This window comes from Solanum verrucosum, unplaced genomic scaffold, assembly GCF_900185275.1.
Source record: "Solanum verrucosum unplaced genomic scaffold, falcon-dt-bn FXZP01000306.1, whole genome shotgun sequence".
Classification (NCBI taxonomy): domain Eukaryota; kingdom Viridiplantae; phylum Streptophyta; class Magnoliopsida; order Solanales; family Solanaceae; genus Solanum; species Solanum verrucosum.
In genome coordinates, this window is record NW_026020398.1 from 962128 (window position 1) to 974659 (window position 12532).

The 12532-nt window shown below is 30.4% G+C and overlaps 2 protein-coding genes across 2 annotated transcripts; both read right to left on the reverse strand.

Annotated features, from left to right (window-relative positions):
- Positions 1-2341: 2341 nt before the first annotated feature.
- Positions 2342-6260, reverse strand: LOC125839466 (serine/threonine receptor-like kinase NFP). Its single transcript, XM_049518439.1, has 2 exons — positions 5090-6260; positions 2342-3212 (listed from the first exon to the last, which is right to left on the reverse strand). The coding sequence occupies exons 1-2, from the start codon at positions 6245-6247 to the stop codon at positions 2478-2480; spliced, it is 1893 nt and encodes a 630-aa protein (XP_049374396.1). The 5' UTR covers positions 6248-6260; the 3' UTR covers positions 2342-2477.
- Positions 6261-9621: 3361 nt separating this feature from the next.
- Positions 9622-11960, reverse strand: LOC125839485 (photosynthetic NDH subunit of subcomplex B 5, chloroplastic). Its single transcript, XM_049518460.1, has 5 exons — positions 11651-11960; positions 11123-11186; positions 10774-10836; positions 10168-10226; positions 9622-10066 (listed from the first exon to the last, which is right to left on the reverse strand). The coding sequence occupies exons 1-5, from the start codon at positions 11873-11875 to the stop codon at positions 9836-9838; spliced, it is 642 nt and encodes a 213-aa protein (XP_049374417.1). The 5' UTR covers positions 11876-11960; the 3' UTR covers positions 9622-9835.
- Between the last annotated feature and the right edge of the window lie 572 nt (positions 11961-12532).

Genomic DNA, 12532 nt, shown 5'->3' on the forward strand with positions numbered 1-12532 from the left:
TTGTGGCATGCGTTTAAAAAGTGTGATGATTTTTTGATTACTTTATTTTTTGCTGGTAGCCCCCTGGAATTCATTGTAATGTTGTCTTTTGCCTCTATAGGTTTTGCAAATTGCTCTTTTCTTTTAACAAAAAGATTTGTTAACGGTGCACGTGCATCATTAGAAATTCGGTGGATAATATAACAATAATAATATACTCAGTGAAATTTCAAGTGGATATGGTGCACGTGCATTATTAGAAATTTAGTGGATAATATAACAATAACAATATACTCAGTGAAATTTCAAGTGAGATTGGGAAAGAATAAAGTATACAGAGATCTTATAACTATTTCTTGGAGATAGAAATGTTGTTTTAGAAAGATAATTGGCTCAAGTGCATCAAATTCAAAATTTGGTGGATGATGAGTCTGTTTATTTATTCCTCTTCACGTAAATATCAGATTTTTATTTATAATAGCTTGAACGTCTAACCACAATATCTAGGTTCTTTTCACTAGATCAAAAAATTTTGTGACCAAATTGATCATTATTTTTATTACTGATCGGGTCCTGAAAAAACATAAGTTTACTTTGACAGATAAAGGCAGAGCTAACTCTTTGGTTATGGATTAGGTTAAATCTAGTACCTTCGATCTAAATTTTAATTTTTTATTAAAAACTCGATTAAATATATACAAATTATCAATTTAAAACTCGATAAATTTAAAGAAGTAGAATTAGAATTATGAATTTGAAATTCTTACTACGCCTCTATTGTTGACATAGAAGGGATATTCCTTGTGTTACTAATTTAATGTTGTGAAGTAGTAAGTATTATCTATATTTGTTACTAAGTGTGGACTTGTGCAAATAGATTATATTTTCCATCTTATAGTAAGTAGATTAAATTTGATAAAGAAAATATTTGAAAAACCACTCTGATTAATTTCCTTGTTATAGAACATCAAGACACATTGAAAATGTTGTCTAGTTATTGTTGCTTAAAATAAGAAATTGTTTTAATTGATGTGTGTGTTGTGACTTGTGTGTATGTATACATTAAAAGTAAGTGTGTGGTCTTAAGAAACATAAATGTTTTCAACTTCTTGAAACGCAAATTATTTTTTGTTACGGTAGAATTATTCGATATTTATAATGATGAGATATAACAGGTACTTGATATAATAGTTGAGGTATGCATATGCAAGTTCTATGCATTATTATGTACAATTGGTTTACATTCCGTGGATTGAAACAAATGATGCAATTGTGTCCCACGCCTTCCTCGCCTCGTCGTATAATGGCGTGTTCCATGAACATCTCCTTGATCAAATTTAAAAAGGAAGAGTGTGTATTATCATTGTTATGACTTATGTAGTTTGTTTTTGTTTATATTGGCAATCCTAAAATGCAGCAAATATTGAGGCACTTCTTTTATACTCTTTTGACTTATGGTTAATGTATCTTTCATACACAATAAGATTAAGAATAAATGAGAAAAATAATCCAAGTATGTTGACATTTTGGTTGAAATTGAAGATAGGAGAAACTTTTAAAACTTCTCATCTAGAAGTTGACAAACAAATTAAAGTAGAATTGCTACATATACGTATTTGACTATCTAAAACATCATATGCATTTGAAAATTCTTTGTTATATATAGTTCTATCAATAAATGAATTTGACTACTCTCATCAACAAATCTAGGGAAGTTTTCATTAGTTTTTATTGTCAATTTATAGTTATATTACGTAGTTCTTCAACTAATTGTTTAAAAGACTAACTTTCACATAATTCAATTTAAAAAATTAGCTTATGAGGTGAAATTATCCAAAATTACATTAGGAGATCAATTACTTTTTCACAACTGATGTAGGACTTTTTAACACTCCCACTCAATGCTTAGAACCAGAAATCCAAAGTAAGGATAATATAACATGGGAGTTCAACAAGAAGTAGATAAATCAATAAGTTTGACTTTGATACAATATTGATGTACGTACACATCTCATTTAAAAGCTTAAACGATTAAAAAAGAGCACATTTTGTTAATTTAATTATGTCTTCAAACATTAAGTAAAGGTATACAAGAGAGATTCATATTAGTCCACCACACGAAATAGAGCAAGTTGTAAAACAATATTCACTCGTACATTAAACTCCCTCAATTTTGGCTAAACAATCTATGATGATCAGACTCTTCAAATATATATTATCGGCTATGCGTTGAATTCTTCAAAAGTTATACAATTTTAAAGAATCCGAGCAACTTAACATAAAAACACTCATTACAACATAATATATATTCCACTTGACCAACCTTAAACATCCTCTTATTTGAAATTGGATTTTCCACAACTACTAGAAAAGATAATATTGGAGTAATATTACACATATATAGAAGCAAACTTTAAAGTAAAGTAAAAACCTCAAAACACAATAATACTACTCACTTCAAAACTACTTTTACATAATATGCTAAATAGATATGTCCCCTATCTTGCTGTGACTTGCCTTGGAGATAGTCCTTCCTCTGAGTCATCAGTAAATAGATCAATACTTTTAGACAATGCATACACAATTTCAATCATCCCTGGCCTTCTTGATGGATCTTTATTCAAACAAGAAATAGCCACAGACATCACATTCATAACACTCTCCATTGTTAACTCTTCCCTTAAAAGACTATCATCCATCCATTCTTGCAATTTCCTCACCTTCCTCTCTTCACTCCCTTCCGAAAAATCGTTAATTTTAGCCCACAAGACTTTCCCTTCATCATCAATAGCCTCCTTCCCTGACACTAGCTCGAGCAACACAACTCCAAATGAGAAAACATCCATCTTAGTGGATACAATGCCATCGGTTAGGTACTCAGGGGAGATGTACCCCTGAGTACCTACAATGTGCATTGTTATAGCATTGCACCCTGATTTAGCTAGACCAAAATTGGCAACTTTGGCTCTCATGTTGGTGTCTAGGAGAATGTTGCTAGTTTTGATGTCTTTGTGGACAACTCTTGGCCTTGTATGTTCATGAATGTATAAGAGACCATTTGCAACATCAGTTGCAATTCTTAGTCTTGTTTTCCAACTCAATTTTTCAGGTTTTTCACCATGAATCCATGAATGTAGTGAACCATTTTCAACATACTCATAGACTAAGAAGCAATTTGCTTCTTTAGGGTCTATGCAAAAACCTTCTAGCTTCACCAAATTCCCATGGTTCACCTACACAAAACAACAACATACTCATGTAATCCCATAAAGTACAATCTGAAAAAGGTAAAATATACACAAACCTTATCATTACCTTAGAGATAGAAATACAATTTCTAATAGACAATTTAAACGATAATTGTTTGAAATTGAATAGAATAGTACATAATACATGATTAATAAAAAGTTATTGATTTATTCGTAGCGAAGTCCTAATTATAGTAACGGTTGCAAAATAGGACTTGATGACGTTTTATTTATTTAATAGGACAACTAATAAATCTAGTCAAAGTAGTACAGCCAAACCAAGCTAAAAGCATGACGCTTTTTTGGGAGACTAACAAAATTGAGGTCACAGACAAGAAATTTCATTTAGGAAGAAAATTTATTTTGAACTTTGTCTTGATAAAATAAATTATTAATAAAAGATGCTCTTTTCTATGGCAAAAAAAGAAAAAGAATTGTTTCTAGACATCTTGTTAATTTTTAATATCTCAATTCTTATCAGAACAACAATATATTTAGTAAAATCTTTATAAGCAAGTTATGAAAAAAATAATATATAAAAAAATTATTTTTGATATACACTCGACTCAGATGGCACATATGGGAGGGTCTCCTTAGGGACAAAAATAAAAAGGAAAACAAAAAGTGAATAATTGAGAAACAAAAAGAGGAGTATTTAATGAAAAGATAGACATCAGAGGACAAATAAATTGAGTATTAAATGATGTTGATTAGCTTAAATTATAAATTATCAAATCCCAACGGGCATAATGGTCCACTTAAATATTTAAATAAAGTACTACTAATGTCTCAAGAATACGACAGGTCACTAGACCTAATAATTTAAATTATTAAACATATATTTTTAATTAAATACTTAATCTGATCCATTGGAGGAAAAACAATTCTGCAGTGGAATTTTAACAATACTAAAATACCAATTGAGAAAATGACAAAAATAGCCTCTAAGGTGGGAGAACACTGAACAGGTTCAAAATAGTTCCTTAAATATGTAATCAACAGTTTTGAATTTTGATTCTTTAAGTTTATCAAAAGGTAACATTTTTAATCTTCGTCAAATACTTAATAATTTATGTTTATTAAATTTGACAAAAATAATAAATATTTTAATCATAAACACTAAAAAGATCTTATCAAATCTAAAATATACAACAGAAAACATTGCATACAGACATTTCATATCTTAAAAAAAATAAAAAATCTACACCAAATTATAGAAACAAATCAAAACCAATCAATCTACAAAAGTAGTACCTCTAATTGTGAATTCCCTCATTTCCTTTTTTTTTCCCCCATAATCCCATCAAATCTAACAGATAAATTCAATAAATATTTTATGAAAAATTAAAGATACTAATTTTTGACAAACTTAAAAAGATGGAAACTATCAAATAGTACATACTTAAAAACTATTATGAATCAACCCTCAACACATATGGACCATGTTTATTTTTCCTTTTTACTCTGCGTTCGATATACACTATAAAGTTCGACTAAAATTTGAATTCATGTCAGAATACACGCTTCCTAACCAAAATAACTCTATACCTAAGAGACTCAAATTCAAAACCTCTAATTACTAGACCATTTTATCATTTTCTAAAACATCAATTAATACACAAAAACAATTCTCGATAACATATCAAATATATAGAAAAATTCCATATGAAGAGTAAATTGCTCCTTAACAAAGACAATTTCGCATTCCGATGACTTAAATTCGAAAACTCTGATAAAAATGAAGTACTTGCTACTCTACTTCAACCCAGGTCGGTCCATGTTTATCATTTTCTCAATATCAATACACAAAAGCAATTCTTGAAAAGATACCAAAAGTATAGAAAATTGAGTAAAAATGTTACCTTCTGCAGTATTTTGAGTTCTTCACGAGCATTCCACTTCATTTTCTTGATTGCAAACACTTCACCATCAATTGTTCCTTTATACACTGATCCTTGTATCAAACACCCTTCATCAAATCCATCTGTTGCTTCCCAAATTTGTTCCATTTTATACATTTTATACTTATCCAAACACTCAGATACATCAGCCAACAAATTCACTTCAACATCTTTATCAACAAAAGACCCCTTTTTTGATCCAACATACAAACTTTTTTGTCTTTCTACATCACTATACCCTTCTTTCTTCACTGTTTTCTCTCTATAAAACAAACCAAGAACCAAAATCAATAAAACCCCACAAACCCCTAAACCAATTGCTAACCCTATAACAGTTCCTTTTCTGTCATTTTCTTGATTTACTGGTGCAGGGGTTGCAGGGGGTGTGGGTGGGGGTGGGGTGTTTGATGATGCTGGCTGTGTAAGATTAGGTAGATTAGAAAGAGGGATGAAAAGGGTATCAAGAATCTTGGTGTTATTTCCATTAATTTGTGTTATAGATTGTGGGGTTACCCTGAATCTTGAGGCGATAGAAGAAATGTTATCATTAGGTTGAAAAACATAACTTATGAGTAGTCTTGGTTGATTTTGTGAAGATGTCGTGTTTGGACATTTGCAAAAAATTGGGAATTTTATGGATTGACCTATGTCAATGTTTTCTGGTACGACGGTTGGATTAACAGCCTCAACAGATTGATAAGTAGTAAGATTTTGGTATTTAGATGTTGATATACCATACATAGTGTCACCTGATTTGAAACTGTAGTTAAAGCCAGCATAAGATATGCTACCAAAAGTTGTGTTGATGTTGTTACAAGAACATGTGATGGGGATAAAAAGGGGTTGATCATTAACAAGAGTTGTGTTTGGGTTGGAAATATTACTAGGGTTTGCTATCATTAGTCTACTTACTGAAAAAAGATCACCAATTGAGGCTAAATCAAGAAACTCTGGTGCTCTAGCTCTGTATAACACATAAGTTTGACATGGATTGAATTGGTTAGGATTACAAGTATATCCTGTTATGCTTGGTGGATCTTGTGCATAACATATGTTTTGGTTGAATATGAATGATAAGAAGAGAAGAAGTGAAAAACCAAATATTGGTTTTGTTATCATTTTTTTTGCTCTGTTTTTTTGTTGGAGGAGAGATGTGTGTTTGTATAAAATATGATGAAGTTATATAAGTTTATATACCAAACTTCGTCTTGTTTTTTCTCATATTTAGTGTCTTGGTTTTGACCATTTAATGAGTAATGGGGATTTTTTTTTCATTTGATTGGTTGTTGTTGCTTAATTTCTCATATGATGTTGTGTTGAACATTACGGGTCGTTTGGTATAGTGTATTAGCAAAAATAATGCATGCATTAGCTCTGTGTATTAGTAATATCTTGTTTGATACATTTTTTCATGTTATGTATACACTGTATTGTGTATTAAGGTATGTATTACTAATACCATGAATTTCTAGGTATCAGTAATGCATGAGGTTTTATAATGCATGCATTAGCATGGTTAAAAGCTTCATTTCCCCTCAAATATTTTTTTTACATCTTTTCCACCATAAATTGTAAATGATATCTTTGTAAATAAATATTTGTATACCATGCTAGTTTTAATACACCAAACCAAACAATGCATAAGAAATAATTTATGTATAATTAATTCAAGTATTATTAATTTAAGCATTACTAATACACTCTATCAAACGAAGATGGAGGTTTTCCAATTTGGTGGTCCCACCTAGAAGAGTTTTTTGTCAACCATATTGTAGAAAATACTCATATGTTTATATTTGTTGTTTTTCTGCAAGATGTTTTCACATGTTTGGACTACTAGCAATTTCTGAGACACATCTTTTTCCAAGGTATATAAAACTATTGCAATAATTAGGGAAAACATTATCCATTCAGAGTGGTTTGGTAGTTGGTTTGAAGTTAAGTTATGTAGATATCAAAATTTGCGTAAGTAATATTATGCTTGGTGGCTTATTATTTTATAAATTAAGTACGTGATTGATTTGCAATTTAGAAATTTGCATAACTAAGACATATATAAGTTATGAAAAAAATATATATATTATTTTATGCAAAATAAAAGATGAAATAACTAATACACAATATTAATTATGAGAAAATTTATGTATTATTTTATACATGATAGAGTATATAAATAACTAAACTCTGCATATTAATAGCCAATATTAAGCCAAACTTTATTTTCCAAATCAAACGTCAACTTTGGTCTAGAATCCTAATAGCCAAATTCCACTTTGGATTTATTTAGGAAGACCAAGACTTATAAACCTGACTTATGGATGCCAATGGGGCCTTTGAGGAGTATTGGAGAGGTCATTTATAAGGACTTTTTGCCATCGAATAGTGACACATAAAAATTCGGTATTATCTGATACTGCTTCATATTTTTATTTTTATTTTTATTTTTATGTATGCACATAATATTTTAAAATTTCATGCGTCCAATAAACTTGACAAAATAAGAGATAAATTCAAATATAAAGCCTCAATATTCTGAAACTCTTAGTTTTAAATTTTAAAGAGGAATTTAGGATCTGAGAGTTCTAAATATATAAAAAGTTTTAAATTTTAAAGAGGAATTTAGAATCTGAGAGTTCTAAATATATAAAATTTTAAGTAAAAGTTATTGAATTCGAACTCACACGTGATAAATCTACTTCTACTTTCAAGATAAATTGTGATGACAAATAGATGAGCATGCAAACTAATTTCTACAAATGAAGTTGAAAGAAAAAAAATACACATATATAAGATGTAGGATTCTCTGAATGATGTGAGACTTTTTAGAAAAACCTGCAAACTTGGTTCAAAATGGATAATATCATACCATGTAAAAATATTGGTCCAACAACTCGTATTAAAGCTAATGATTCGATGACACTATTAGGTGACATACAATTAATCTTCAAATTGGCCCATAAATGATGAAGACCAAGACTTTTAAACTTGACTATGGAAGCCAATGGGGTCCTTTGGAGAGTATTGGAGGGGTCATTAAAAGGACTTTTGCCATCAAATAGTGACACATAAATGCTTGGTATTGTTTGACACCACTTCGTATTTTTTTTATTTCTTACATATTTTCATAATATCTGAAATTTCAATCTTCTCAATTTGGCTAAACAAGCTAGTATTAGATAAAAAAATAAAGCCTTGAAATCACCCGTCTTATACCTAAATCTTAAAGGTTGATCCAACATTATAAAGTTTATTCTATGTACATATTTAATGAATTTCTCAACAATATACATGTTTTGAGTTAAAATTATTGAATTTTACTGAACCTGTACTGACTCCACGCATGAAAAATCCACTTATAAGCTAAATTGTGATGACAATTCTTGCAAAATAATTTTGCATACACCTATGTTATTCACTGCTGTCTTTGTGAAAGTGATCTTTGACTAAGTCCATTTGAACTAGTCATACCTTATCTTGTCTTAGTCAAGAGTTATAAAAATGAGAAGCACTAATTAAATTTTGAGGTTAGTTGAACCTCAAAATTTTAATTTTTGCTCCAATCAAAGCTTCAATTTGTGCATTTGTCACATTTAATTACTATGATTGATAACTTCACAAGTCATGAAAAATGTCATCATTTCTATTGCACCTCACCAAACTATCTGTTTTCACCTCTTTTGCCAAGTCCCAATTTTATTAGTAATTGTAATTTTTCCCATATCAAATCCTTTGTAAGCCCAACTTAAACTCGTATGTTTGAAGTTTGAAATTTGAAATTTCAATCTTGTAAATTTTAACATATTATTTTTTTACTATGTCATAGATAGCGGTTATCCAAGCGTCCTGTGTGTACTCTCTCTTTAAGTATCCTTAACAAAGACGGCGAATTCAGAATTTCTAAGTGGGAAGTAACGCAACATCCACTGCTCTTTTGTGACCATGTGTTAAAATTTAATATAAATAGTACTTACATCTTTTGAGAAATGATTAACTATTACTCTCTGTCCTAGTTTATATATGACTCACTTTTCTTTTTAGTTCGTTCGAAAAGAACGCCTAATTTTATATTAAGTAACAACTTAATTTTAAAATACTCATTTTACCCTTACTGAAATGATTTATAGTCACATAAACATCTATCACTTATTTTAGACCATAAGTTTCAAATTTTATTTTTTTTAAAAAAATCGTGTCAAGTCAAACTCATATAAAATAAAACGGGGAGAGTAGCACATAGAGCTAATGCAGTAGGTGTATTTACACCTACTTACAACAAGCAATATCAGAACATTCATAAAAAAATAATAATATAGAAAACAAAAAACTAAGTAACCAAATCATGTTAGTTATTATCACTTATCATGCAATCAAACATCCTATGCACTTCTTGATTTATAGAACTCTCATAGCACTAGCGGAATCAAGATTTTCATTAAAGAAATTCAAAATATAAAGAACTGATAAAGGGATTCGACATATACAAATAAGAAATAATATAACCTTGACCTTATATATATATACAGTGTAATTCTTCAGCAAGGGAGTTCATTAGAGTTTTTTTCATCTCTATGTAGTTAAGAAACATATACTACAGCCATGGATCAACACCAGAACATATGCATCCTCGAGTAATCGATGAAATCCAATGATCATTACGCGATTCAAATATATACCTTACGTATATATGAATTTGTTTCATTTTTATTTCTATCGTTTCATGATATCGTCTTTCTTAACAGTAAAATCCCATAAATCGCCATATTTCTCGTTGAATTCCCAAATGTCCATTGTGTTGTAATCCGATATTAACTTGTCTCGCGCACCTCTCTCCATATTATATATTTGAGGCTCGAAATTGTGTGCTTCACTTGGTTTGTCCATCTCAATAATGCAGAACACAATTGTAAAAACAGCTGCTCCAATGTACAAATACTCCCCCTGCATTGTCAAGAAGTGAAAATACAAGACTTTAGTTTGCTGGAAAAGGGCATTTTCGAGACTCGAAAAAATGAATGGAGATTTTTTTATCATGAACTTACAGGAACATTGAAGTACATTCCTGCAACAATTGCTGGAGGAAATAGCCATGAAATAATACCTATTGTCGAACACCAGAAAATAAGTTATCGTAAGTAAATAACTAAATAAGCACTCAAGGGTGTGATCTAGTGGCCAATAAAGTGGTTAAGAGTCATGAGGTCTCAGGTTCTATTCTCAGCGGAGAGAGTGACCTAGTGGCCAATGAATTGGTTAAGAGTCATGAGGTCTCATGTTCTATTCTCAGCGGAGAGAAAAAAAACTCCAGGTGATTATTTCCATCTGTCCTATCCTTTGTGGATGGCTATAGTTTTTTTTTTTGGTTTCTCACCCGGTGTCTAGAGCCCCGACTAAATTTGGATCGCACACTGCAGGGCACATTCGGGGGATGGCGCTCCCAACATGATTTTCTTCATATTCAGGGCTCGAACCCAAAACCTCTAGTTAAGAGTGAAACACTCTCATCAGTGCACCACAACCCATTGGTGGATGGATAGAATTAGATGATACTTGTTGATGAAAGATATCTCGTGGAATTAGTCGAAGTGCGAAAAGTAAATAACTAAATAAACAGATCATGTTAATGATCATGGTAATTTGTTACATACCTTGAAATCCTGTTGGGGGTGCGATAGCAGCATAATCTTCTGCTATGGATCCCCAAAATGATACTGAAAAGGCAAGTGAAATATAATTAAGGATAATTTTAAGTATAAATCCATTTACCTATTTATTTGTAAAAATAGCTACTCAAATATTGTGTTTTTTTGAAGAATTTGAACACGTGGAGTTCACCAATTTCACGTTGGACAAATATGAAACAATTTACTAAACGAAAAGTCGAACAAAGACTAACTTGATCGAATGCAAATAATACATTGGACAAATTTAGACATTTTTCCAAATCAAAATTACAAATTAAAAAGAGAAAAAAAAAACACATACATTGTTATGTACCTTTTTTATCTTCACTCTCAAAGTACGTATGATGATCATCGTATTTTCCAAAAACATAATCTTCCTGCAACAAATAAAAATAAAATAAAAATTAGTTAACATGCCTATGTCTTAAACTAGTGGTCGATAATATTAGTAGATGATTTCTTCTCATCTGTCAAAATTTTGGTGGAAAAAATTATTGACATAATACATAAATATGTCCTTCAACTTGGTTTTAACTAACATCGATGCCGTCTTACTTTGAGTGTGCACAACAACACAAGTAGACACTTATATAGAATTGAATAAATATATACATTTGTCTTACGTGACGTCCTACATGACAATTTTGTGTCTTACGTGACATACATAGGACGTGTCTACTTGTGTTCACCCAAAATTGGAGGACATAAATGTCAGCTATTTACCAAGTTAAAAGGACATTATGTATTATATCAAAATTATTCAATATCTATGTTGATAGAAGGTAGAAAACTGACTCGAACACCACAATTATTTAAAATCAACGAAGAAAAGAAACATTACAATGTCGATGCCATTAGTTCTCCATCGATCAACAGGATCTTCGTTAATATCTGGTTCTATCTCTGTTAGCCCTGCATACAATCTTGTTGATGATCTAAATCCACCACATTTTGTACCAATTTTCGAGGAAATCGAACCTCGAAAAAGAACACTACATTTTGTTGAGAGTACTGGATTAGGAACTGGAATTGTGGAGAGCAGTGAAAGTGTTAAAGAATTCTCCATTGTTGTTGAGTTGTGTTGCTCTGTTCTTGCTTGTTTACTCTCTGTTTTCTAACTTTATCATCCATATATTTTGAATGGTTTAGGCTATACGTGGATAAGGCTATATATTATGGTTTAATATTTTTTTAATATCTTTTTAGGCTCTTATTGTGTTACCACAATTACCGACCCCTTTAACTTAGTTTCATTTGAGATCTATGTCTTTCAACTTTGAATGTAGACAAGTAGATATTTTAACTTGTATAAAGTTGAATAAACAGTTATAGACGTACTACGTGACATAATGTACGTAAGACGCTATGTAGAATGCAAATTGTCATGTAGGATGTTACATAAGACGTGTCTACTTGTTCAATTATTCAATGAATTTATTTTAGTCAACATAACAAATAAATATTCAATGAATTTATTTTAGGGGGCCGCTAATAATAAAGGCAAATATGAGTCAGAGGGTCAATATTGAAGATATTTTTTAGCTAAAAGATTAACGTTAGGTGTATCTAGCCCGAAAGATAGATAAATCGTAGTTTTGTACCAATTCAATAACAAACAATAATAATAGTACTATTAGTCAATAATAATGTATTCAATTATTTCGATTTTAGAAATCTCATTAATTACGATTTTAGAAATCTCATTAATTACAAAAAGAAAAAA

Bases quoted from the DNA above. Each gene is read 5' to 3' on its own strand.
- LOC125839466 (XM_049518439.1), bottom strand. From the start codon at position 6,247: ATGATAACAAAACCAATATTTGGTTTTTCACTTCTTCTCTTCTTATCA. The intron at 3,213-5,089 runs GTAACATTTTTA...TGTTTTGTGTAG, and splicing joins AACTCAAAATACTGCAGAAG to GTGAACCATGGGAATTTGGT.
- LOC125839485 (XM_049518460.1), bottom strand. From the start codon at position 11,875: ATGGAGAATTCTTTAACACTTTCACTGCTCTCCACAATTCCAGTTCCT. The intron at 10,837-11,122 runs GTACATAACAAT...TTGCCTTTTCAG, and splicing joins TGAGAGTGAAGATAAAAAAG to TATCATTTTGGGGATCCATA. The intron at 10,067-10,167 runs GTAAGTTCATGA...TTGACAATGCAG, and splicing joins GAATGTACTTCAATGTTCCT to GGGGAGTATTTGTACATTGG.